The sequence below is a fragment of the Microtus oregoni genome, unplaced genomic scaffold, assembly GCF_018167655.1.
Source record: "Microtus oregoni isolate MIOR12 unplaced genomic scaffold, Mior012 000004F_ref0000308, whole genome shotgun sequence".
Lineage (NCBI taxonomy): Eukaryota > Metazoa > Chordata > Mammalia > Rodentia > Cricetidae > Microtus > Microtus oregoni.
The window spans coordinates 29,900,904-29,926,943 of NW_024543063.1; the positions used below are offsets into that span (position 1 = coordinate 29,900,904).

Sequence of the window (26,040 nt, forward strand, 5' to 3'; positions counted from 1 at the left end):
TCTAAGACTTGTAAAGCCTACTGTCTCCAGCTCTCTAGCCTTAAGCCATTGACTTCTGGGTCTGCCAGTCCAGTTCCTATGCTTCGGGCACTCAAGGGCTGGTGCCTGTCAGCACCAGAAGAACTTCTTGCCTACCCACAATTCCTATCTACGTAGAACAAATCAAGTGGTGATAGATTTACTTGGGGAAAAAAATCAATGTGTATGCTTTCTAGAGAGGGTAAGTGGGCAATATTTATAGAAGTTTACTAAAACTAATATGACTTTCTGGTCAGGCTAACCGGTGATATGTAAAAAAGAAAGAAAACAACCAACTACAGTGGCACACAACTATTATCCAAATACTTACGTGGCTAAAGCGGGAAGATCAAGTTTAAGGTCGGCCTGGGCTATAGAATAAATTCCTGTCTCAAAATACAAGACATAGTATTCAAAACTAAACAAACAGCTTATGTGAATTTGTCTTAGGAAATAATCAAGCCATGGACAATATTTATAAAGGAAAGTGTAGAAGAATCCTATGTCTGACAATTGGGGGACTTAGTAAATGAAGCAGCTATGCTAATTAAAAAATACCAAATATGTTTATTGACTCTAATATGACAACTGTTACAAAAGAAAACATTAAAACACATTTTGATCAATTTACTATATATTTATATATCTACACATACACAACAAAGAGACTAAACAAAGTATTTCTTAAGTGGTAATAAAGGCTGTTTGGGTAACTGAGATCATTAAAATACACTGTTTAGAAATAGATAGTAACAACAGTTAACATTATTTCTCGAACTGAGCAGCAAGTTTTATAATGAACTTCTCAAACTGAAGCAGGAACAAGCAAAAGCCCTGGCTCCTGTGCTAGAACACCTACCTACCAGATAGGTACATACCATCCTATCCAGGCCCTGGCTGCTCCCCCAGCACCACCAGAATTCTCAGAGGGAAGGCACAAGAGTGGCAGCTGGAAAGTGTCTCTGTGCTACTTGGCTTAAAGGGCAGAATTATTCAAACAGGCTTTAACTACAGTCTCATGTATCAGAAGCAAAACACCAGTCCTAAAGTTTCCAGCCAGGAGAGGCAAAAAGGAAAAGGACATTAGGTACAGTCATAATGATCAGCAATTTTTTTCCATTAAATTCATCCAATCCCAAAACCTATTTTCAGGTTTCTTATGCCACACTTATTTATAAAAAGATATACTGAGGCATGAAGGTGTAGCTGAGTGGCAGAAGTGTGAAATTAATATGTGTAATGCCCCAGGTTCAATCCTTATCATCCTAGGAAGAGGAATATTAAAGAATACTCAGATTAAAATTTTAAAAAGCTATAAAAATAAATAATCTCGAAAGTGGTGCATGCCTTTAGCACCAACATACAGAAGGAAGTGGCAGGTGGATTTCTGTGTTCAAGGCCAGCCTGGTCTATATGGTAAGTTCCAAAACAGTCAGGGATACACAGTGAGACACGGTGGGACTCGTGGGGTGGCAAGAAGAGTTCCCATGGTTGCTAATAATGTGCATGAGAATTTCAGAAGCCTTACATCCTCTATGACTCTGAACCATGAAGCCTCTGCAAGATGTACCAGGAAGTGTGCTTCTGTGGTGTGGCCTAGGCTGTATATCTTTTCTCTCCTTCATGCTTGGCCTTGTGGTACTTGAGGTAGTCGCTGTGCAGCTCCTTAAAGACATCTCGTGCTCCAGGCTGTAGCGAGGCCCGCAGAAACTGAATATCACGCTCTATGCAGAGATCCAAGATGAGATAAATTCCCTCCTGTAGCAGGTTCTTCACAGTTGGGTACAAGGTTACCTGGGAAGGAAGGAGGAAGGCTCTAAGCACAAACCAGGGACAAATCAGGCAACATGCTGAAAATATCAGAGCTCAGTAAGCAGAATGAAATTGGTGCAGCCACAGACAGATCCCTGGGCTTCAGACTTACTAAGACAAAGGCAGTTTCTACACCTAGGATCAATGGTCAGTGAATGAAAACATATCCCAGCAGCTTCTAAACTCACTGAGTGGGATGAGCATTAACCACTACTCATCCCAAGCTAGCAATATGATATGGAGAGACTGTTGTAAACCTAAGCTGGAAGTAAAAGAGCAAAGAACTGGAAACATCTTCCTATGTTTTCACTGGGATTCCTCACTACACAGAGCAGACAAAACAAGCAGGCCTGTAGGCTGCAACATCTCCTGACCAACAGGGTCTTCCCAGGAAATCTGTCTGTCTCTCACAGGTCCTCCCACAACATCTAGTCTACAGAAACACAAGAAATGAATGCAGAGATCTCTCTGGTTGTCTTTACTCTTGGGCATTTAATTAAAGCTAAACATGCTGCCTGGCAGAATTTATGGTTTTCAGTAGCACTCTCTAATGTATATGGAGTGTTTCCTTATTACTAAATTTAAAAATAAATGAAAGATAAGACCTAGACTTCTGCCAATGGATTCCAGGATGTAATGGCCTTAATAACTCACAAGCCCTATTGGTTTTCAAGATTAAAACAAAACAAAAAAAAAGAAAAAGAAAAAAAATGGACAAGTTTAAATTAAAGATGAATAATAAAGCCAGGAGACCAGAGATTTCATAAAATAAATCTTAGAACAATAAGACTTCAAGGTTCCAATTATCACTTTCCTTTTTGTACCTCAGCAAAATGAAATTACTATGTCTCTTTTCATTCTCCAGTTAAAAAGTACAAGCTTTTCTCTCATCAAAAGTTTTTATGTTAATGACTCACATGCTACGGTATATCAAGCTTCGATAAAACTGTTAAATGCGCATAAGGAAATCAAATGACAAGTCCTCATGTCATTCCAGAACCAGTATAAGTATCTTCTCCAGCACTTACTTAGCACTGCTGCTCCCTCCCACCCCCTAGCCCAGATAAAGTTGCCAGAATGACAAAAAGGTGTGGGGTGGAAAGTTACTCAACAGTTACAGTTACTTGAAATAGGGAAGGAAGCAATCTAGAAAGGCTGTTCAACCAAACCTCCCTGGAGAAATGCTGACTTTTCTAGCTAGACATTCCTCTACAGTGCCCACCAAGAGATCCAACTACCATGCATGCAAGAGACCCAGTACCAATCCAGTCCACCAGACTCGCTATATCCCAGAAAGCATGTAAACATGTTTATACAAATACAAGCAAATGGATTTATTCACTTGACTCTGACACACTGGCATTCATTAATCAAAGTAAAGTTCCAATGTCATTTATAGTCCTAAACTGGCCTGACCACGGGGCACCAGTAGCTTATGGAAGTGTGAAAACAGTACATGGACATATGTGAACAAGTAACTCTTAATGATAAATTCATCATTTAAAACAACAACCCCAAAAACCAGATAAATTTAAACAAAAATCAGCAGTAACAAAATTCCCAGTGTGTCTACCCTGTAGTCTGCTCTGCATGTCTAGGAGCAAATGAATGTGATGACTGCCCCAGGCCCCTCTTCTCCAGGTCTGCTGGTTTGGATCCATAAGAGTTCTTGGCCCTGGGTGAGATTTCACTTGCTTATTGGATAACAAGAAAAGGAAACAGGTCCAAGGTCCAAGTCTGTACTGGAACCAGAGACCTGGGAGTCTTGGAGTCCTGAGCAACTTCAGTGAGGGGCTCCAATGACCTTTACATGTCCCTCAGTTCTACCCATAACTCTATAAGGCTGATCACACACACACACACACACACACACACACACACACACAGAGAGAGAGAGAGAGAGAAAAGTCCACTGCTGTGAGCCTATCATTGCTATTTCTGGTAAAGAGCTATGCTCTAAGACTGTGAATGGAAACCCCTGATGGGCATGTTCAGTCTACGTTTTTACCTTCTGTGCTTCTGTCACATACTGGGCCACCATGAATGGGGAGAACGCAGTGAATTCCTCAGCTCGAGTAGCAATGTGGCTATACATCCTTTCCACCAGGCGTGCACACTCAAGGACCACTGGCAAGTCATCCATGCTTCCTACAGATGGAAAATGATTAGCTTTGAAATGGCAAGAGCATTTCCTCTAGCCCTATAATCTTACTAGAAGTAGAACTGACTGCAACTCTCTACTCTTTCCAGACTCTACTGGCTTATTCTGTAGATAAAAATATGGTAAAAGATATGTCCAAACATGACAACAGTAAAAAACATGATATTCAAGTCCATGTGTTTTTCGGAGGGGGGGTGTCCTCTGAGTTAATTTCATTGTCAACCTAGTATTAAGTGGGCAAGAAAGATCACCCTGAAATGGTCAGCACCATTCCATGGACTGGAGTCCTGGGCTGAAAATGGGGGAAAGGAGTAGGAAAGCCAATTGAGCACCAGCATTCATCTCTACTTCCTGACTACAGAGCAATGTGACCAACCACCCCATACTTCTGTCCCCATGATGGGCTGTATCTCCTCAAACTGTGAGCCAAAATAAACCCTTCTTTCTTAAGCTGCCTATGTCAGTATTTTATTACAGCCAGGAGAAAATTAACTAATACAATATCTAACTAGAAAAATCAATTCACTTAAGGATGAAATCTATGATTGTTATCATTTTAAAGGAGATAGATTGCTATAAGACAGGATCAAATGAAGACTATCTTCAAGACAAACAGTTTATTGAGAGGATTTAAAAGAGTTCCAAATTATGCCTTTGCCTCTATCAGTTCTAGAAATTGTCTGTGTAAGGTTTTCCTTTCACAGGCAAATGGAGATAACATATAAGGCCATCAGCCGACAATCCCCACCTCCCCCTATCTTCCCAGAGTCACTTCTCATTCCAGTCCTCCCTTGCTGGTCAGTGTAGGACCATCTAGTTCCTGAGCTCCCCAAGTCTGCCCTGACTTGAAAGGGAGCACTGGCCATGCTATAGCACCTCCCAAGCTTTGCTGAGCACAGTAATTGCTATAACTTTATTTATAAATCTGGAAAATGCAAACAAACCTGTTGCGGGAGGTCCTCCCACTCCTCCAGCCTATCACCGCTGAGGTACCAACCCATTGGGGCGTGGTTTCTCTCCCTTTAAAAAAAGCGGCCACTTCCCTCTCCTCTCTCTCTTCACTTCCTGCTCTGCCTGCCACTAGACTCCCTTCCTGGTTGCGTAGAGGGCTGTTGCCTGGGACAGTGATCTGTAAGTTTTTTCCCCTTTAAATAAATACCACCCTAATAATCATAACCCCGAATTGGTGTGGCATTGTTTGTGACTTACGCCCTCACAAACCCACGAACAAAAGGTAGACTGGTGGCTGCTCAAGATCAGACCTAATACAAAGACACAGAACTCAAACGCAAAAAGAATCTATATTTTGGCTGTGGCGTGGCTTCAGTTTGTTCTTAATTATCAATTAAACAGATGAAGCGCATCATGCAAACATTAAACCTCAATAAAACTGATTTTTAATATGTACAGTAATTTTTGAGAATATACACAGACATCTTATCTTTAATAAATGTAGTTCTCTAGATCAATTTAATTTCTATGAAATTCTATGGGAAGTATTTCACAAGGCCCACACTGTAGCTATGTGCTTCATTGACCTAACAATCTCCATTTAGACAGTATGAATGACTGATTATTGCAGTCACTGAGTTCATGCATAATCATAAGAGTGCATCAGAACCCAATAAGGAGAATAGAACTGATAAACCCTGTGGACCAAGCCATAAGTACAGAGAATAATCTTGGGATTAGAGAGAACTGAGTTAGGTCAACATGAAGCACATGCTTCCATGCATGCTCAGAACGTGTGACAAGGGACAAGCTTGACATAGCGTACAGCCACACTTTACATCCACAGTCCATAGCAAGACCTTGCTTTGCCTGTCTGCCTCCCTGGGCACATCAGGGAAGACATCACCATCAGAATAGCATCTTGGGATATTAAATAACCTTAACTGGAACCACAGACAGTCATATACCAGCAAAGGCTATCAAAGAGAAGGAACTTGTTACCAGCCCTACACATCAGTAGATTTTTAATATTAATTAGATGAACACATGCACTGTGCTATGCAAGATAAATTCGTTATGCCACCAGCTAGCTGTTCACAGCTGGGCAGAGTAAAGGGAGAACTGCAACATCTGTTAGTAGTGTGCAACCTCTCATCTCTTCTCCTCCACCCCCTTCCTTCCAGAAAAGAAGTTTCAATCAGAGATGCCAGATGCATTCACGTTTGGGATACAGTAAAATGTGATGATCTGAAAGTTAAAAAATGATCTTGAGTCAGGAGGACAGGTGTTAGTTTGAAACCAATGTGGTCTACATACTGAGTTCTGGGCCAGCCAGAGCTACATAGTGAGATCCTGTCTCAAACAAAAATCATCTTGAGAGGTGCCCTGGCTGGGTAGTGTTTAGTTTTGTTCTTGTTTTTGTCAGTTTGACCTTAGCTAAAGTGAGTTGGGAAAAAGAACAACTGAAAAAAATGCCTCCATAATATTTCCTGTAGGCAAATTATTAATAGTATTTTCCTTATTAATGATTCATGTGGGAAGGTCCATGTGACAGGGGACAGTGCCACCCTTGAGCAGCTGGTACTGAGTTGCATAAAAAAGCAGGTTGAGCAAACCATGGAGAACAAGCCAGCAAGGAGCATTCCTCATGGCCTCTGCTTCAGTGCCTGCCACTAAGTTCCTGCCTTGACTTCTATCAGTGACAGAGTATAGCCTGGAAGTGGTAAGCTGAAATTAAACCCTTTCCCTCCACCAAGTTGCTTTTGGTCATGGTGTTTTATCACAGCAATAAAAATCCTAACTAAGACAAGAGGCTTGAGAGAACTCAGTGGTTAAGGTCCAGAGGACCTAAGTTCCATTCCTAGCACCCATATCAGCTGGCCTAAAACTAACTTTAGTTCTAGGGTGGCAGACACCCTCTTCTGGTCTCCACCAGTATTAGCATTGCACACACACACACTCACATGTGCACACACCCATAAATAAAGATAAATATTTCTCAATAAATTCTTTCTTGAATATTCACTTGATAATCTGAACATATTTTATGTGAACTCAATTTGGTGGCTTTATTTTCAGAAATACTTACAGTCAGAAACACTACATGATAAATACACTTGAATCTATATACCTGAAGCCATTACTTTGAATTACCTTTGTCTTTCTGCCGTCCTTCATGCATAACTGAAAACAATAGTATATTAAACGAGTTCAAGAAGGATGAAATGGCCTTCAGCATCACCTGTAGTAATAGAGGAACACAGAAGTAGGTCAGTGACCTTGTCTGCTTACCTGGCAGGACAGACAGAGATGTATACCCTGCTGTGCAGCACAGAGACTTCTCTTATCTTTTGCTAAAATGACTGCTGAAATCTGGCTCACATCTGGTTCCTTAGTTCTTGTTTTAACGTTTTAGGAAGTAGGGGGTTCTACATTGCACACATTTCAAAATTTGTGGGGCACCTTGATTTAAAATTGGCTGAGTCTGTGCTTATTCTACACTGGTTCTAATATACTCTAGAAACACACAGAATTGGTATTTAAGAAGAAAAAAAGATTATATAAATTCACTTAAAATGAGGATCAAACCTCATTTTAGTCAAAGCTAGGACTTTCCCTTGAACACTGAGACTAAGCAACTCTTTTAAGAAGTTTGCTCCTGAAACTGGAGAGATAACTAAGTGGTTAGGTTCTCTTGCTGAGAACCTATGTTTGGTTCCCAGTACCCACAGAGGAACTCACAACCATCTGTGTCTAACTCCAGATCAGACACCCTCTTCTGACATCATGAGCTCTGCATGCATATGCTGCACATACATACGTGCGAATAAAACTCTTATACATAATCTTTTTAAAGGTTAGCTCACTCCTAACCTTCTTAGATGTCTAATCATCCTCCAAGTGCTTCTCCCTTCCCCACTCACTTTCTTATATTTTTAAATTCATTTTTTTCCTTTGTGACAAAGATTCACTGTGTATCACAAATTCATATGTAGACCAAACTGGCTTCAAACTCATAGAACTCTTCCTGCCTTTGCCAAGTGGTGAGATCACAGGCATTTACTACTACACCAGACGATTTTATTTCATTTTTTAAAAAAAAGGAAGAAAAAAAGAAAAAGAAAAATGAGGCTACAATGACAAAATATGCTTTTTAAATCTCTGTATCTATCTGTGTGCATGCATAGTCATGTATGGAGTGTGGCTGCATGCGTGCCACAGCACACATGTAGAGATCAGAGGACAACCTTAGTTGTTAGTGCTTGCCTTCTACCTTATTTTTGAGACACAGCCTTTTGTTGTTCACTGCTGTGTTCTCCAGGCCAGCTGACCCTCAACCTTGCAGGAATTTGCCTATCTCCACCTCCCAACTTGCCATAAAAGCACTGGGATTACAGACACAGGGTACCATATCCCATTTTACAAGGATTCTGGGGATCCAAACTAGACTCCTCATACTTAATCTCCCCAGCCCCCAACATGCTTTCTTTATACCTCACATCAGGAACACAACTACAATGTCCAGCCAAACAGCAATGAGTTCATGTAAATTTAGCTAGAATTAAGCAAAATTAAACATGCAGATCCTAGTCATACTGACCACATTTCAAGTGGCCAACATGTCTCAGGCTACTGAGTACCATACTGACAATGCAGGCACCACTGAGTATTTATTTACTAGTCCACTCTTCTACGTGTTCAACTAAAAAGAAGACCAGAACAATTCTCTCTGGTATAATTAACTCAACAAAATGAAACACCAGAACAATTCTCTCTGGTATAATTAACTCAACAAAATCCAGACATCATCACAGCAAACCTTTCATACTGGCTTTTTGCAACAGGTTGAAGAAGAGGCTGTTTTGGGGAAAGCATCCCAGAGTTTCATCAATACTCTAAGTTCTCTCTGAACCCTTGTTATACTGAAAAACAGTTATCAAATCCAGACCAAACTTTCTAGCTCCACAATGACACCTTGGTAACTTCACAAATCTGTCCTGTGTGTACCTCATTTTTCTCATTTGCAAAATGAAGGTAACAGGTCATCATGAGGAAATAATTGTAACGTGAAGTTTTCTCATCATAGTCTCTTCCTGGGTGTTTAGTCAATGCTGGGCACCTGTTAAATTGTCCAGATACATCTGAGAGGATTTTAGCTGAATGTTCACATGTATGTGGATCTAAAACCATGCACTGGCTTCCCTAATGAGACCTGACAGTGTCAGTGAATGTTAGCTGCTTTAACCACTCACATCGTCCTGTTAATATCATGCTGTTGATGTTCTCTATACGCAGGTCTAAACTCACTAAATACTCATGTGTCAGCAGCTTTCCAGGAGTCAGTTTTCTAAACTTACTTTCAACAAGATCTGTACTCTCAGACTGTGATGGATTTGTGCTGCATTATATTATACAGTCTCATAACAACCTTAATAATTAGTCAAGAAAAAAATCTTATCAAAGGTAGTGACAAAGGAGGCAGAGCCAAAGACGACAGCTGTAAGTCTCTGGAACAGACCATTTCTCTTAAAAATGGCATTGCTGGGGAGATTACATAATTTACTGGGTAGATTTTTTTTTTCTTTTTTTTTCTTTTGGTTTTTCGAGACAGGGTTTCTCTGTAGCTTTGGAGCCTGTCCTGGAACTCCCTTTGTAGACCAGGCTGGACTCGAACTCACAGAGATCTGCCCGCCTCTGCCTCCCAAGTGCTGGGATTAAAAGCGTGCGTCACCACCGCCCGGCCTGGGTAAAGATTTTTGTCATGCATGTCTGGTGGCCTGAGTTCAATCCCTGAATGTGCTGACTAATTTTATGTTACTTGACACAAGCTACTAGAGTCATCAGAGAGGAAGAAGCCTCAATTGAGAAAATGCCTCCATAAGATCCTGCTGCAAAGGCATTTTCTTAGTGATTAATGGGGGAGGGCCTAGACCACTGTGGGTGGTATCATCCCTGGGTTGGTGGTCCTGGGTTCTGTAAGAATGCAGGCTGAGCAAGCCATGAGGAGCAAGTCAGGAAGGAAGCAGCACCTTCCATGGTATCTGCATCAGCTCCTGCCTCCAGGTTCCTGCCCTGGATTCCTTCAGTGACAGACTGTGATGTGGAACTGTAAGTCAAATAAATCCTTTTCTCCTCAACTCCCTTTTGGGTCATGGTGTTTCATCACAGCAATAGGAATCATAATTTGGACACTGGACTTTATATAAAAGGGACAGAGAAAACCATCTCTACAAATTTGTCCTTTGACCTTCAAACACACATCATAGCATATATGTAGACTACCTATTCTTAGATTATCAAAATACTTAGCAATATTTGAAAATGTATGTGTACATGAGCATACCTAGTATTTATGAATTCCTACTTGTCACATGTATTAGGGGTGGTGCATGAAAAAACCCCAGTCAAAGGTATCAATAGGTTTGGCCTAACACTCAAATTCAACAAAGTGGCAGTGGTCAAAATGTTCATTAAGCCTCAATAGCCTCATTGCTAAAATAGGATCACCATATGCTTTACAGGCTTACTATGGGGTAAAGAGCCAATGCTCAACAAATGCTAGCTGGCCATTCTCTCTTCTATGAGCTCTGTGTTCCTAGCCTCTGTATAACATAACAGTAGTAACTATAAACTCTCACTCTCTTTAGCACTTGAATTATAATCCCAACATATCTAAGCAAGGTAGTGACATTTAAGTACATCATTAGCAAACACAAAATAATGAACCTCTTTGTATAATATATGACACCACTCAAAGTAACAGATGTGGCAAAGAACAACTCAAGCGGCCTGAAGAATAGGTCAAGTATTTCTATGTTTACATATGGGAAATTACAGGAAGCAAAGTCTGTAATGGTAGAGCTTTCCTTTCTTGCTTTCCTTCAGTTTTCTGTCTGTTGCTTTTGTTTTTATTGGTAGTTAGGATAACACAGGAACCTCGCACATATACACCACTGAGCAGTCCCAGCCCTTCTGCTGCCCCTCTAGAAGCTGTCGTTTCCAACACACACAGGAGCAGCTGCAGTGCTCTTACTCTCACCTTAGGGTGGCACTGTAAGATGGAGAATAGCACATTGTGCATCTTCTGGAAGACACTGCCAAACTCCAGTGCCCTCAGGTGATCCAGAGGGACTGTGAGCAAGATGTTAAAAGCCAGACTGACATGATGAGGGTTGTTGATGGTCTCCTCCCCTTTCCGCAACAGAACAGCCAGGACATCGAGAACAGGCTCAATCACTATTAGAGCCACAGGCTGTTCCTGGCAGGCCTCTTGGTGTTGCAGCTACAAAGGAGGATGGACAAAGAAAAGAAAGTGAAGGTAGTCCTGCAAGGAAACAAAATCACTTAAGCTCTAGATGATAAAGGCAGTCTGCTTATGCTGTACAAGGAAATGGTGTGGACAATCAAGCTATCATCCAGTCTCCTATAGACCTGACTGCTTCAGCTCTCACTTTTTGCTAAGTACATCTACCATGAAGACAAGCTATTTCTTAAAAGGGATCAGACACACCCAATCTCTTACACAGAAGCTGCATGTCAGACATGCATTAACAGTATTTTCCCAAAACAGATCATCAGTCCCAAATGCCTGTGATTATAAAACAGGTCTAGTTAAGATTTTCAGTTATTCTCCTAGAAAATGAGAGAATAGACTCAAGATAAAGGACTTCCCTGTGTTGTGGGATGTTATTTTAAAATGTGTTACATTTGTTTGTGCTGTGAAACATTTGCTTAATGATGCAAAGATGTATTGCATTTTTTTTACATTGCATTCATTTAACTCTGTGAAGTTGTGTTATTTTACCTGTCTAAAACACCTGATTGGTCTAATAAAGAGATGAATGGCCAATAGCAAGACAGGAGAAAGGATAGGCAGGGCTGGCAGGCAAAGAAAATAATAAATAGGAGGAGAAATCTGGGAAGAGGGAAATAAAGGATGAAGAAAAGGAGGATATTGGGGCCAGCCACCCAACTACACAGCAAACCACAGAGTAAGAAGTAAAGGGAATTTATACAGAAAAAGAGAAAGAAAAAAATCCCAAAGGCAAAAGACAGATGGGATAATTTAAGAAAAGCAAGCTAGAAACAAGCCAAACTAAAACCAGGCATTCATAAGTAAGAATAAGCCTCTATGTATGATTATTTGGGAACTGGGTGGTGGGCCCCCACAAAGAGTCAAATGCGAAAAAAACCAACCATATTCCTGGGTCACCTAGAAAGCACCCTATGGTTTCTAGCTTGACACAGTAAGTATCTAAGGTGGCCTTTGAGTCCTGAATCTACAAGAGCGTCATTCTGCAGGGAACATGGCTCTGCAGCCTGTCTGCCACACACATTAGAGGCATCAAGGGTTCTAACCTGGAGCATATAAGTGTGATCAATACACATTGTCACCATTATGGCCACCCATCAGTATGTTCCATATCCCACTCAGTAACTTGCTTCTCCACTGTCTCCTCAACACACACATATGCAGCACATGCCTTTGGTTTTACTGATTCTTAGGGAAAAGATGAAGAAGAAATTAGAAAACAAGAGGAAACAAACGAGTAGTCTAGTTTTCAGGTCGTTAGCTCTGGAAATATGCTGATTCATGACAATTCTCTCAGATAGCAAAAGTTCTAACAGGATGGTAATGATGGCAAACAGGTACTGCTCTTTCCTTTTGAGACAGGTTCAATCAAGGGTGCAAACACTAAGACCAGCCTCAATGAATCAGGCTTTAGTAGTAGAAAATGAAATCAAGTCACTGCCAGATGAAAACACAACACTTTGGTAGGATAAGAGTATTCCCCTTTACCTTATCACATGCCTTACACACACGTACCCCTCCTGACACGCTTTTTGTGCTTAACTGACCACAGATTTTTGTGGAGGATCAGTCCCAGGGATCCCCCTTAACCTACTTTGAGTATATGGCCTACAGTATTCACCTTGCCATTGCCATTTATCGCATCACTTCCCGTCTAATAGTTTTCAGTGCCCGACCCACTCACCACCTCCAAGTCAGGTTGCTATTGTCTAACAGTGCACACAGATAGGAAACACAAATGAGTTGGTTACCTGTTCATGGTCACCTTCAAGAAATAGCCACAGACCCAGAGGACAGCAGATCCCAAGAAACTAGCTGTCATACAGAGGAGGGAATGACAAAAGAGCTGGAGAGTGCATTTGGAAAAACCACTCACCATTAGAGCCGTGACTATCTGGGGACACGTACGCCATAGCAAACTCGCCTTCTCTCCATTGAGTGGGCATTTCAGTAGTAGACTGAGTAGTCTAATGGCACACAAAACCACCTGAAACGAAAGGGCAAACTTTAGAACAGAAATAGCCAATCCCACAGGAGAGCTCCTCTTACTGGGACTGACGATGAAATGGAACCCTGTTACTGGGGACAGGGACAAAGGCTGGTCAGGGTTGAGTTCTAAGAGGAAGGGCCATCTTTCACATTTGTGCAGAGAGGAAGCAACGGCGATGAGCATAACTCCAGCAGAAACAGGGCCCTTAGGGAGTATCTTACTAAACCAGGCACAAAATTGGTCCAGGATAGCAAGCTTAGTGAAAACAAAGAATGGTCTAATCATAGACCCCATTTTGCCAAGATGTTATCCACAGAGGATGCTATTACTCCAGCTGATCAAGAACTACACAAGGGGGGCTGGAGAGATGGCTCAGAGGTTAAGAGCACTGGCTGCTCTTCCAGAGGTCCTGAGTTCAATTCCCAGCAACCACATGGTGGCTCACAACCATCTGTACTGAGATCTGGCGCCCTCCTCTGGCGTGCAGGCATACATTGAGGCAGAATGTTGTATACATAATAAATAAATAAATCTTTAAAAAAAAAAAAAAAGAACTACACAAGGGCGCTGGAGAGATGACTTAGAGGTTCAGAGCACTAGCTACTCTTCCAGAGGATCCAGGTTTGATTTCCAATACTGACATCGTGGCTTACAATCATCTAATTCCAGTTCCAAGGTATCTGATGCCCTCTCATGGCCTCTGCAGGCACAAGGCATGAACAAGGTGCATAGATATACATGCAGGCAAAGCACCTATACATATATGGTAAAATTTTAAAAACCAAAAAATTTCATAAGGTTCAAAAAAAAAATGCTGGGTGAGATGCTGTGACAGCAGGCAATGCTTTTAACTTTAAACCAGACAAGAAGACCTACTTTTACTAAACACAAAGGCCTGGCCTCTTTCTCCCTTAATATTGTGAAGCCACACAACCCCAGCCAGATCCTAATTTCTGCCCTGTACACTCTCCCCTTGTCTTCTCTTGACCGCACACACCTGCACATCTGACTGTTCTCAATTTCCTGCATACCTATAGGATACATTTACCTACTGAGGCTTGGAGCCCATTCATTTCTTCACAATTGTACACATTCTGCCCCAGTAGACAAACATATTTCTACCCCACACACACCTTCAAATTCTTCATTCTTCAATACTCAGTTCAAGTTTCCCTTGTCTATGACGCCTTCTCTAATCAGTTTGTTTAATGAAAATTTGGGGGCTATGCCCCCCCCCCAAGTCACTCACTGAATGAATGGAAGCCCAGAGACCCAGAGTCATTCTCGAAGCTGGGCCCCAAATGTGCTATAAAGATACATAGCAGGCACTGGAAGGGATGGTACAGGTCCTCAGGCTCATAGCTATGTGTCTGAACTATTCCTATGCCCCTCCCCAGAATTCATAATCACCCCTTATTCTCCTTTAATTCAGATCAAAAACCAACCCCAGGTATTTATTATCAGTAATCAGGAACGAAAAATTCACATGAGGCTACACATAGTAGTAAATATCTATATTTACAGTACTTGAGAGGCTGGGGAGGCGGGGAGACTATAAATTCAGGATTTGGGCTGCAATGGCAAGACCCTAGCTTGGGGGAAGTGAGGAGGAGAAGCAGCAGCAGCCTAGAGCAGTCTATGGGGACTTTTTCCTCAAGTGCCACTGGGAATACCTGACTAGACAGTACCCACAATCATTCTGACATGTTAGCTGTATAAGACATTCTAAATGGAAGAGTACTGGATTTATGAACTCAGAGTCCAAATACTTCCTTTTCTTTTTCTTTCCAGTGTTGGAGTTTGAACCCAGGACCTCATGAATGAAATACCAACTGAGTTATACACTCAGTGTTTGGGTGTACACATACACACAGACAGACAGACAGAGACAGAGACAGAGACAGACACACACACACACACACACACACACAATCGTGTGTACATAATTCTCAAGTTCTGGTCTACAGCTGTTTGGCCGTATCAAGCACTTTTCAAAAAAAAAAATGTGTATGGGCAATGATTTGAGAAGTCCACACACGTTTTCACACGTGTCTTATTTTCTCACAAGCATCTCTCTTAATCTTCATTCTTAACCCTTAATAGTATTTCCAAAAAAACCTGTGATAGATGAACTTAGAGACTTTTTTATATGGTCTTTATAATATTTAGCATCCCATGCAGTAAGAGCACACTTTTGTAATTCTGAAGAAATTCCCCTGTGAAAAGTAAGAATCTTCAGTGGAAGCTAGATAGTTCACAACTGGGCTCCCTCCCACAGGCTCCTCCTCTGCCTCCACTCTCAGCCAAATTTGTCAGTCTAGTTTTAAAAGTGACATAAAATTTCAAACAAGCCAGGCGGTGGTGGCGCAAGCCTTTAATCCCTTTAATTGGGAGGCAGAGGCAGGCAGATCTCTGAGTTCAAAGCCAACCTGGTCTACAGAGTGAGTTTCTGGACAGCTAGGACTGTTACACACAGAAACCCTGTCTCAAAAAAAAAAAAATCATCAAAACAATCCTTCCTTTCACCTGCAGTCAAACAAAAGAAAGAAGGTATCCACCTGCTGATCAGACTTCCATGCCTGAGTGATGTCCAGCCCCTGAAGAATAGACTGCAGTATGATCCCAAACTGCTCTGTTGTCCCAGCCTCAAACATTTGGGCGAACAGGGCTTCTACGTGAGGCTCAATATCCTGAGCAGAAATGCCTGGACCTGGAGGAAAAGACACCAAAAGATCTGATTTATAAGTGATAATGAACTACAAATGAACTACAAAGTAACCATATGATGACACCATGCAGCCATTAATAACTTGAGGTGTGTAATTGTACAACCAAATACTGGTGAAAAAAGAGGAACAGGTGCTCACTGTGGTGCCCTTCTCTTATCCAGAGCTGTACCTATGTACAGTGTATGCACACAGAAAATGCCAATATGCTCAGGTTAGTGCAGGACCACAGCAGACATGTGGCGATTTTTATCTCTTACCTCCCTTACACAATCAGGATGGGTGAGAAGTGGAGTTATTTAATACCCAGGTAGGAGGAGTCAGACTGACCCTAGACTTTTTTAGAGGCTCCAATGAAAGGACAATGTGAACTTTAAGTTCTGTATCCTCGTCCAGGAGTGGATTTGGAAAGGCTGGTAAAAAAACTGAAGCCAATGCCTCAAAAGAGTCAAAGTTACAGCTTCTGGGGACCCAAACTCTTTTTCCCTGGGCTGTGGTTACCAGTCCTAAGGCAGCTATGTCTGAGGTATCCAATGTTCTCTTTGCCAAGACTGACTTAGCTCTCTTCTGAACTTGGCCATCCACTCCCATCCCTACCCCTGCAAATAGTATGTCTGATGCTGCATCTCTTAATAAACTTACTTGGCATAAGTCATTGGCTTGTGTAGGATCTCCTGGTCCCAGCTATTGCTTTCATTTTCTTTATTTCTCATCACCAGTCTTTCCACTCAACACCTCACTGTTCCGGTGAAAAGACAAAAAGAACCTTGACATTCCTGGGACTGTCTACTAGGTCTATCCTGTGTTTTCTAGAACTTCACTGACCCACAATCTTGCAATAAAGCCCACGGCAGGATATTCAAGCCCTCCAACACTGACCTATCCATTCTTCAAGTGTTTCAGAATGCCACACATTACTAGAATACATTCTGCCTCTCAATCTGTGTTATTTACAATCAAGAGGACAGAGACTGGGGGCTCTGACCGATTAAGTCACAGGTTACAACCTCTAAGACCTAGATTCACAGCCTTTTTCAGCCCCAGTTTACTCATCAGTAAAACAAACACATCAGCAAAAGATGCCGTCACTGGCAAATAACACAGAACCTATTGGAGAGTCTCTCCAGGAGAGCTTACTACCCACACTTGCCTGGCTGGACTTCAAGGCCACTTTCACTTGGCTTACATGTATCCTCTAGCCCCAACACCAAATTCAGGTTGAGTTTTGGTATCCCATATTTTCTCTTCTGCAGCCTCAATGGCTATCTGACTGTTATGAAGCCCAAATCAGCCAGAGGAGAGATACTCCTATACAAAAGGCCAGCTCTAAAGCATTGGCTTCCCTTAAAGCAATCTATTCTAGTGCCTGAATGCATTCTTCATAAAAGCTCCTGTTTATGAAATGCCCCCTTAGCACCACTGGATGGCAGGGGCACCTCCACAAGCTGTTGTACCGCTACCTTTCAGTTCTTCAAAACAACCATGTTATGCTCCCTTCCTTCCCCAGTGCCTTGGGCCTCACCTCACTTAGTATTCCTCCAGACTGCTCACTTGACAGTCTGACAGTTCATAAATGTAAACATGCTGGACTCCCTATATTTGATATCACAGGTCCAGGGATATAAAAGTGAGGCTTAGAGCTGCCTCATCTCACTAGAGGTAGGAAAAGGGAATACAGAAGTTCTGCTTAACAAACTGACAATAGCCAGTTTCAGATGCTAGCTGCCATCTTAAGACACTCACTTGGAATGCCGTCAAAAGCTTTAACAAAATCTTTGATGTTAATTCCAGTAAGGGAAGCACCAATCCCTGAGTTATTAACAGGGAAAGATAGACCATTACAGTCAGGGTCTTCTCAGTTCATTCACACTTGAATCCAGACAGAGTGGTCTTTGACAGAGAGACAACAGCAGCACTGTTCAGTCCACACACTCGGCTCTGGTACTGGCCCAGGCAGACCAGGTGGCTTCACTTCCTAAAGGTCCCGCACCCTCGTAGCTTCTCTATGCAAATCAACTCAGCCAAACTCTACTCAGCATGTACTCTTGCCCCCCATCCCCACAAAGTCTAACCTCAAAAGACTACCTATTTCCTATTCTGGCCCCAAAAACTAAAAAGAAAGCCTCTGCCGCTTATGATATGTACTGACTAGATTCAAGAAGATATCAGGCCTGTTCATCTTTGTCTGCTTTGGGGAGTGACTCTATTTAAAATACTTTTTTAAGATTTTATTTATGTTTGGGTTTTCAGACAAAGGCCTCACTATGTACCCTTGGTCTGGAACTTGTTATGCAGCCTCTGTCTCTGGAGTGCCAGGATTAAAGGTGTGCATCACAACTCCCTTTCAAACACAATAATTTAGTAATTTTTTTTTTCTTTTCTGAGACTGGATTTTTCGGTAGCTTTTGGAGCCTGCCCTGAAACTCACTGTGCAGACCAGACTGGCCTCAAACTCAGAGATCCACCTGCCTCTGCCTCCTGAGTGCTGAGATTAAAGGCATGTGTCACCACTACCTAGCATAGTGTACTTTTTTAACATGAATATTTTTAGATGATTCTAAATAATTTCCATAACATTTCAATGGCTATATAGGAATCCCTAAACCTTTGAGTCAGTTTTGGGCTGGAAGACATCAACTCTCTCACTGGTCTGTGTCTGAAGTCTTAGCTGCCTAAAAGGGCGAAACTCATTAACAGAGATGACACTAGATGAGTCTATTTTACCACACACACACACACACACACACACGCAATTGAGCACACTGATTGGGGTGCTGAGGAAAATAGATTTTATGTAATTTTCAAAGTTAATCTATAGTACTATAGGCCTGATATAGGAGTTTCCCCCAAGTGAGAGTCATTTGAGTCAACTGTGGCCAGAGCAAATTAAAGGCCAAGAACAGTAGCCCTTAAACCATGATTGGGGGTTGGAGAGATGGCTCAGTGGTTAAGGGCACATATTGTTCACATAGAAAACCTAAATGAAGTCCCAGCATCCATGCTGGGCAGCTTACAGCTGTGCACCCGTATGTGCACTCCAGAGAATAAGCAGCCCTCTCCTAGAAATCTACATACACTCGTATGTGCACTCCATAGAATAAGCAGCCCTCTCCTAGAATCTACATACACTCGTATGTGCACTCCAGAGAATAAGCAGCCTTCTCCTAGAATCTACAGGCACCTGCACTCATATGTCCACACACCCATATTCACATGACTTAAAAAAAAAATTCTAGGTGTGGAATTTGAGATGAGCCGGGTCTATATAATGAGTTCCAGGTCAGCCATTACATAGTAAGACTGTGCCTCTAACAAACAGGCATGAATGTACACAAAATAATCCCTAAAATATGAGAGAAGACTAGAAAGGTATAGTGTACACAGGAGAGAGAAGTTGGAAAGGTGACTGCTTACACATGCCAAAACAGAAAGATAAAATGATGTCCCAGATGAGTATCTACAGGGCAAGCTTGCTCATGTGGTACCTTCTGAAGCTGCCAGGTGGGGGGGAAGCCCGGACAGTTGTGGTACACACCAGTAGGACATGCTGAAGTGACAGGCAGATGAATCTTAAGAGTTGAAACACGGTAACTTGGCCATGGAGGTTCCTTTGACTTAAGCCTCTGCAACGCAGAATCAGTTCAGAGAGAAACACCTTACTGGGTCTGGAGAGATTTTTTCAGTGGTTAAGAGCACTAGCTGAATGCTCAAAGGATCCAGGTTGGATTCCTATCACCAACATGCAGCTCACAACCATCAGTGACTTCAAGTCCATGGAATCTAACAAGATCCTTTGGCTTGAGGACACCAGGCATATACTTGGTACACAGACATATATGCAGGCAAAACATACATACACATAATTAAAAAACAAAAAACCCACCTTACCTGTAAGAACTTTCTGCACAGAATGAAAGATGGAAGTAAAAACAGAGCTCTCCTTGGAATGGAGCTCTGGGGCCAAAAGGAACAAGGTTAGAAATTGCAAGGCTGCCTGGAAAGACTGAGTATTCCCCGACAGGGCAGGCAACTCCTCCAGCAACTGAATGTAGACATCCTGGTAAAGGGCCATGTAAGAAAGCACTGTTCTATCCGTATCCACCACTTGAGAAATCTGGGGCTGTCCTTCCCGAACGCGTTGGCTCAGGTCTACTTCTAAAAGTGTGGGGACAGCTGAGAGGAGGACTGAAGGCAGGCGGCGGCCTGTAGTTCCAGGTACTAGGCAGAGATGCAGCATGGCACCCATCTGCAGCATGGCCTGCCGCAGCAGCTCAGGTAGTGCTGCTGATGCCTCCAGTAGCTGCCTTCGCTCCTTAACATAAGGCCCCAAACTTTGACACAACTTGTTTAGCGCCACTAGAAGCAGCTGCCTGCACTGAAGGCTCTGAATCTTCAATTCTTTGCTGGAAGCTTCCTTACTACATCTTGAGAGGAAGGCAGTGATTTTTCCAAAATTGAGCACCAAGCTCAGCTTTACTTGGATAAGCATCTGCATTAGCTGTTCCAAGAACATCCCTAACACTTGAAGAAGCTGTAGCCAATCGGGGTCATCTTCCCTAACTTGAAATTCTGTGCTGGCTTGCAACAGTGAGGTCAGCACAACCTCAAAGATGTCACTAACATACATGACCCTGAATACAGAGCGGGCATTTCTTCCCCTCTGCAGACCACTAAGGAGTCGGTAGCATGTCACCAAGTACTGGAGGGCTAGTGGGCAAGAGCAATGCTCCAATGTGGAGACCGCCATGGAAACTAACAGGAAAAAAAAATGCACGTGGTAAGATGGCTTGAGGCTGTCCAGGTGAAGGGTGGAGATGACTTGTAAGAGCTCCAGGAGGACTTTTAGCTGCTCTTCATCCAACTTGATAGGAAAACCATTCTTGATCATAGATAGAAAATTCTGGGCAACTTCTCCTCTTGGTTCTACACCTTCAAGTCCAACTTTTGCTAATTTGGTTTCCCAGTGAGCCACAAATGTGTGGTAGTCCTTTTCAAAAAGCCAGGGAAACCGCTGACTAATAAGACTCAGATCACTATGGGCACCAGAGCACAGAATGCTAGAACATTCTGCAGTAATACACATCAGGAAGGCAGAATGAAGGGATGGCATCTCTGGAAAGAGAGGGCTGTGCAGGAGGGCTGTGGATACTGTCTCAAGTGTGATGTATGGCTCACCATGGGCCAAGCTTTCCTGGGCTTTATTTGCTGGTAAAGTTCTTAACAGGACAGTGGCCAAATATTTCACATCATCCAAACAAAGGTAGGGTATTAAAACTGTGAGGTTTGATACGATCAGGTGCCAGTGTGCTACAGGATAAGTAGACGCATTCATTGTTGACACCTGCCTATCCCAGGCAACTACTGTCTTCTGACTTAAACAGTCTCTGCTAGAATCCAGAATGCGGGCAGTGTCATCCCTCAAGGTTTGAAGGGCTTCTTTAGACTGGGAACTAGTCCGCATCAAAGTCCTTTTCACCTTCTGCAGGTACAGCTGTTCTAAGCAGTACCTACTGAGAGACCTGGACTGAACTATACACTTTTCCACCTTCTTCCAAAGCTGTGTTTCCACACCTGGTAGCAACAAAGGGAGGGTTGAGACATCCAGTGCAGCCCCAGCTAGGGGCCCTGCCAGAGAATGATACTGGCTGCAGTGCAAACTGAAAGTAGTGTCCACTTGAGTCCAGGTGTAAGAGAGTAAGAGTGCAGAGTCACTCACCTTCTGTTGCCACAGCTCAGACTCTGAGCTCCAGAGGTCCACGAGAAGGCCCAAAAGGGGCCTCACAAGCTCTTTCAGCATCCTCTCCATTATGCACTGTGTCTGTCTGATGATGGGCAGAGGCATGCTGTTGTCCAGACTTGGCATGTTGAACATGATACAATGCAGCAGAGAGCTCAGTGACAATGCCTTCAAAGCCATGTCAGTGTCACTCTGCAAGCAGGGTATGATTAAAGACTGGAACTTATCTAGTACAAGGGACCATGTATCCAGGATCTGACTCAGTGGCAGCTCCAAGAGGCATGCACAGAGAGCCATAGAAGGGCCTGAGGTAAGCAGAGGCTGCCTCAGTGCCTCTGCCGCTGGACAGCAGATCACCCCCAAAACTTCTTCAAACAATCGTGGCACCTGTCGGAGCTTGGCATATGTCTGAAAGACAGTGTTAATAAGTACCTCCTGGGCTTTTTTAGCTCGAAATTCTGTTACTTCTGCATCAATCCAGGCTGAAGACAACAGGTCATCTAGGTCTGGTTCTAAAATCAAATGATTCAGAGACATTAAAATCTTGAGGCAGCGAAACCAAGCTGGCACAGGTGCTTGTGAATGGTTGATCAGCAGCTCAGCCACATGGCGGTAGAAGTGGAACTGTGTCTCCTCATGTCGGATCCTGTCAGCAGCCACATTGTAGATGTTGGTGGTGGCCACTGAATTTAGCAGTTGCTCTACAGCCAGAAGCTCTGTGGTCCAATCTGATAGGGTTAGGGCTTCCATCTGTCCCTCTTGCAGGTGTGAAATCTGCAAGCAGCCAAACAACCTGGGGAGAGCCTGAAAACAAAGGAACTGGTTTTCTTCCTTAAGGTACGAGTCCAAAAAGAGTCTGTACAATAAGGACACTGAGTTTGCCACAACCGAAGCATGCAGGTCTGACTTGATGTAGTCAGGCTCTACCAGCCTTTTAATCACAGTTTCCATTGGAGTGAGAAGGCTCTTCAGAACCCCCATCTTTACGTTGTCTTGGTGCTGTTCCAAGAGCTCCTCTTTATAAGATGAGAGTAAATCATGTCGAAAAACACCACTTCGAAGAACTGCGTCAATCTTACTCCTGATATCTCGGCTCAGTACCTGCCGTAGCTGACCCTGACCAGCCTGTGTCCATGTGCCCCCAAAAAGCAAATGTCTCAGGACTAGGCAAGGCTGGAGGAGGTGGCCAGTCATATCTGCAAAGACACGTCTGGGGTTGGCTTGCTGTTGCTGAAGCTTGAGGTAATGGTCAAGAGCCAGGTGAATGACTTCAAATAGCTGGACTGTCATGGCTCCTTCCGGTTGTCTGCAGACTGACCAGCAAAGGTGGCTCAGCAAGGCTACAATCAGCTCTGGTTTGGCTGTGTAGATGACAGCAAGGGCAGGTGTTGAGAGGATGCCCTGGCAGCAACTCAGGATAGCACAGACATTCTTCTGGGATCCCACAAGTGAGAACTCTGCTAGTCTCTCATTTATAACCTGAGTATTAAAAAAGAAATAAAGGTCATGACTACCCTGAAGCTACATTTGCTCAGAAAGTGTGAAAGAATCAATCATTCCTCTCCCATTTTGATGAGAAACTGGACTTTTTACCTCTAACATGAACTTGATACTTACTTAATGCATCAATAAAAGATAAAGTGTCTGTTCTAATTTCTTCACACATCCATCTCCTGTCAGTATCAATTCTGAAAAGGTTTACTGCCATCCAATTCCAAGAGGCTTTGCAAAGCTTAAAAGTCAGTAGTCAATATTTTTTCTTTTTATTTATTCTTCTCTCATACATCCCAACCACAGTCTCCTCTCCCTCCACTCCTCACAGTCCCCTCATCCCTAACCTCCCCCTTACCCCAGATCCACTTCTGTTTCCCTACAAAAGAAAATAGGACATCTTAAGGATATTAAAGCATAATATCTTAAGGATATCGACATGGCATAGTAAGATGTGATAAAGACTAGGCAAAAACCCTTGTATTAAGGCTGGATGAGGCAACCCAATAGGAAGAAAAGGTATAGACCCTAAATCTTTAACTTATCTCAGATGTCATCAAGTAGCACTTGAGTCATGATCCTGTGGTCCTATATACATATTACAGTCATTACATTTTCCTATTAAAAACACCAAAGCAGTGCTAAGAGATGTAACTACATTGGTAGAATGCTTGCCTAACATGTTTAAAGCCCTAGGTTCAATTCCCAGCACTACATAAACTGAGTGTAATAGTGCATGCCTGTAATCCCAGTACTCAAGAGGAAGAGGCAAGTATAGCATAATATTGGGGTTCAACCTGAAGATCAGAAAAGCAAGCAGCCAGTCACTGGCTCTTACCTTTACCTCAGACCGAAAATGGACGAACCTGCCTCCATGAATCCTTAGACTGAGACTGAGACCTATCTCTTCCCATTTTATATTCCTCTCTAGTGCGTGCACCACACTGCCCGACCTCTACAGCTAACTTGTGTGGACTGCTGGGATTTAAAGGTGTGTGCCACCACTGCCTGGCCTGTATGGTTGACTAGTGTGTCTGCTTTGCATTGATCTTCAAGAAGCTTTATTTATTAACACAAATAATATAACACTATAGGCAGAAGATCAAAACTCCAAGGTCATCCCTCAATTACATAGCTAATTGGATGCCAGTAAGTACCTTTCTTTTTATCATACAGCAGACACGTTGTTTCCAGCTTTCAAAATTCCAAATTCAGGCAGATCCCAAAATTTACTATAAGGCCAGTGATTTGCTCCTGGTCATATAAGATCTAAGAATCAAAGCTGTCTGAGGTGCTAAGCTATTAGCAACTATGTGAAACAACCATTATTTCCACCCAAGTAAGTACTAGCTTAAAAGTCATAGCAAATGTGCTAAATCCTAAGATGTCAACATATCACCAGTTTCCACCAGATATTTTATTAAATAGATCAATAAAAAAAGTCTTTTCTACACTTAGTCCCTAAAGCATAATTTGTGTTCACGTTTCATGGGTCCTCAAGTAATATTTCACATAAACATACATTTATTTTAAAAGTTCTATCATTTCTTAAATATAAAGCTACTCAACTTTCAGTCTTACCTTGAAAGACCACTTAGAATGTTCCTATTATTTAACAGTGTCACAGGGAAGGAAGGGTGTAGTCTAAGAATTACTTGCAGCTTCTATACTTCTTTGTTCTCTAGTCTGTTCTATTCCATTCTGTGAGGCTCTGGCTGAACAGCTCTACAACCAGACACATCTAGTTTCAATCCCAATACTGCCATTTACTATTTATAGATGGCCATTTATATTCTTATACCCTTTGAGCCTGTCATGTGCTAAATGCTCATTAGTACTGGTTTTTAATGACAATTATTATGGCATCTGAAAATACTGTTTTAACAATGAAGTTCAGACTTTTGTGATTTTAATAAAAAAACTGAAATAATTTCCAGATTATCTTTGATCTTCCCCCAGAAAATCTCATCAAATGTCTGTGTGTGTGTGAGTCTAGTTATAATACAGTAGCTACCTTTTCCAGTTAAAAAGTAGTAAGGCTGGCTCTGACGGTTTTACCTGCAATCCCAGCACTTGGTATACAAAGCAGAAGACCATGATTGAGAGCATGTTCATAGGCCAGGTAAGGTGGTTCATGCTTTTAATCCCAGCATTCAGGAAGCAGAGGCAGGTAGATCTCTATGAGTTCTAGGCCAGCCTGGCTACATAGAAAGTTCCAGGATAGTCAGAGTTACATATAGAGGCCCTGTTTTAAAAGTAACGTTTTCTACTTTTGGATACTATTATTTCTTCTTCCTTCTCTCTCCCCTAACTTGAAATTTCCCACATATTCACATAACTGATTCTGAAAAAAACAAGTTTAAGCAGCAATGAGAAATTAACAAGGATGCACATAACATAAGCCAACAGCAGACCATGATTTACCTTGACAAGGGAAATCTGAAGATTCACAGTCTTTCCATTCTTCAGGAGATTCTGCAATTTCCTGCTGTGTAGGATGTTATCTACATAGACCCAGAGCCTTTCAACAATATCTTCCTGCAGTTCGAGTTTTTTATTATAAAATGCAACCAATGTCTGTCTTGCCCAATCAAGTAAAACCTGGATTTGTAGAAAACATACTGTGAAAATGAACTTCTTACATGGGAGAAAAATTTTAAACATTATAGAGACATCCAGCCACGACCAAATTCTATTGCAAGAAAAACAAAAACAGCTTTCCTTTAAAACGTGTCTGCAGTGTCAGCTCCCACTGGGGCTGAAACAGGAAGAGCACTTACATCTACAAGATCAGGATGAGTCTGAACAACAGAGCAAGATCCTATTTGAAACAAAGGCTGA

General features: G+C 42.3%; 1 protein-coding gene across 3 annotated transcripts in view; it reads right to left on the bottom strand.

Moving 5' to 3' along the window:
- Positions 1-600: 600 nt before the first annotated feature.
- The window catches only part of Urb2 (URB2 ribosome biogenesis homolog), a 28,742-nt gene continuing 3,302 nt past the window's right edge, over positions 601-26,040 (bottom strand). For 2 of the 3 annotated variants that reach the window (XM_041649921.1, XM_041649920.1), the window contains exons 3-10: positions 25,624-25,800; positions 19,860-23,187; positions 15,804-15,955; positions 13,132-13,242; positions 10,983-11,225; positions 7,097-7,184; positions 3,839-3,978; positions 601-1,812 (exon numbers count right to left, since the gene is read on the bottom strand). In XM_041649921.1, the coding sequence (XP_041505855.1) occupies positions 1,615-1,812; positions 3,839-3,978; positions 7,097-7,184; positions 10,983-11,225; positions 13,132-13,242; positions 15,804-15,955; positions 19,860-23,187; positions 25,624-25,800 (4,437 nt within the window). In that variant the 3' untranslated portion in view covers positions 601-1,614. The remainder of the gene's footprint in view (positions 1,813-3,838; positions 3,979-7,096; positions 7,185-10,982; positions 11,226-13,131; positions 13,243-15,803; positions 15,956-19,859; positions 23,188-25,623; positions 25,801-26,040) is intronic. The other variant, XM_041649922.1, reaches the window with a different exon arrangement.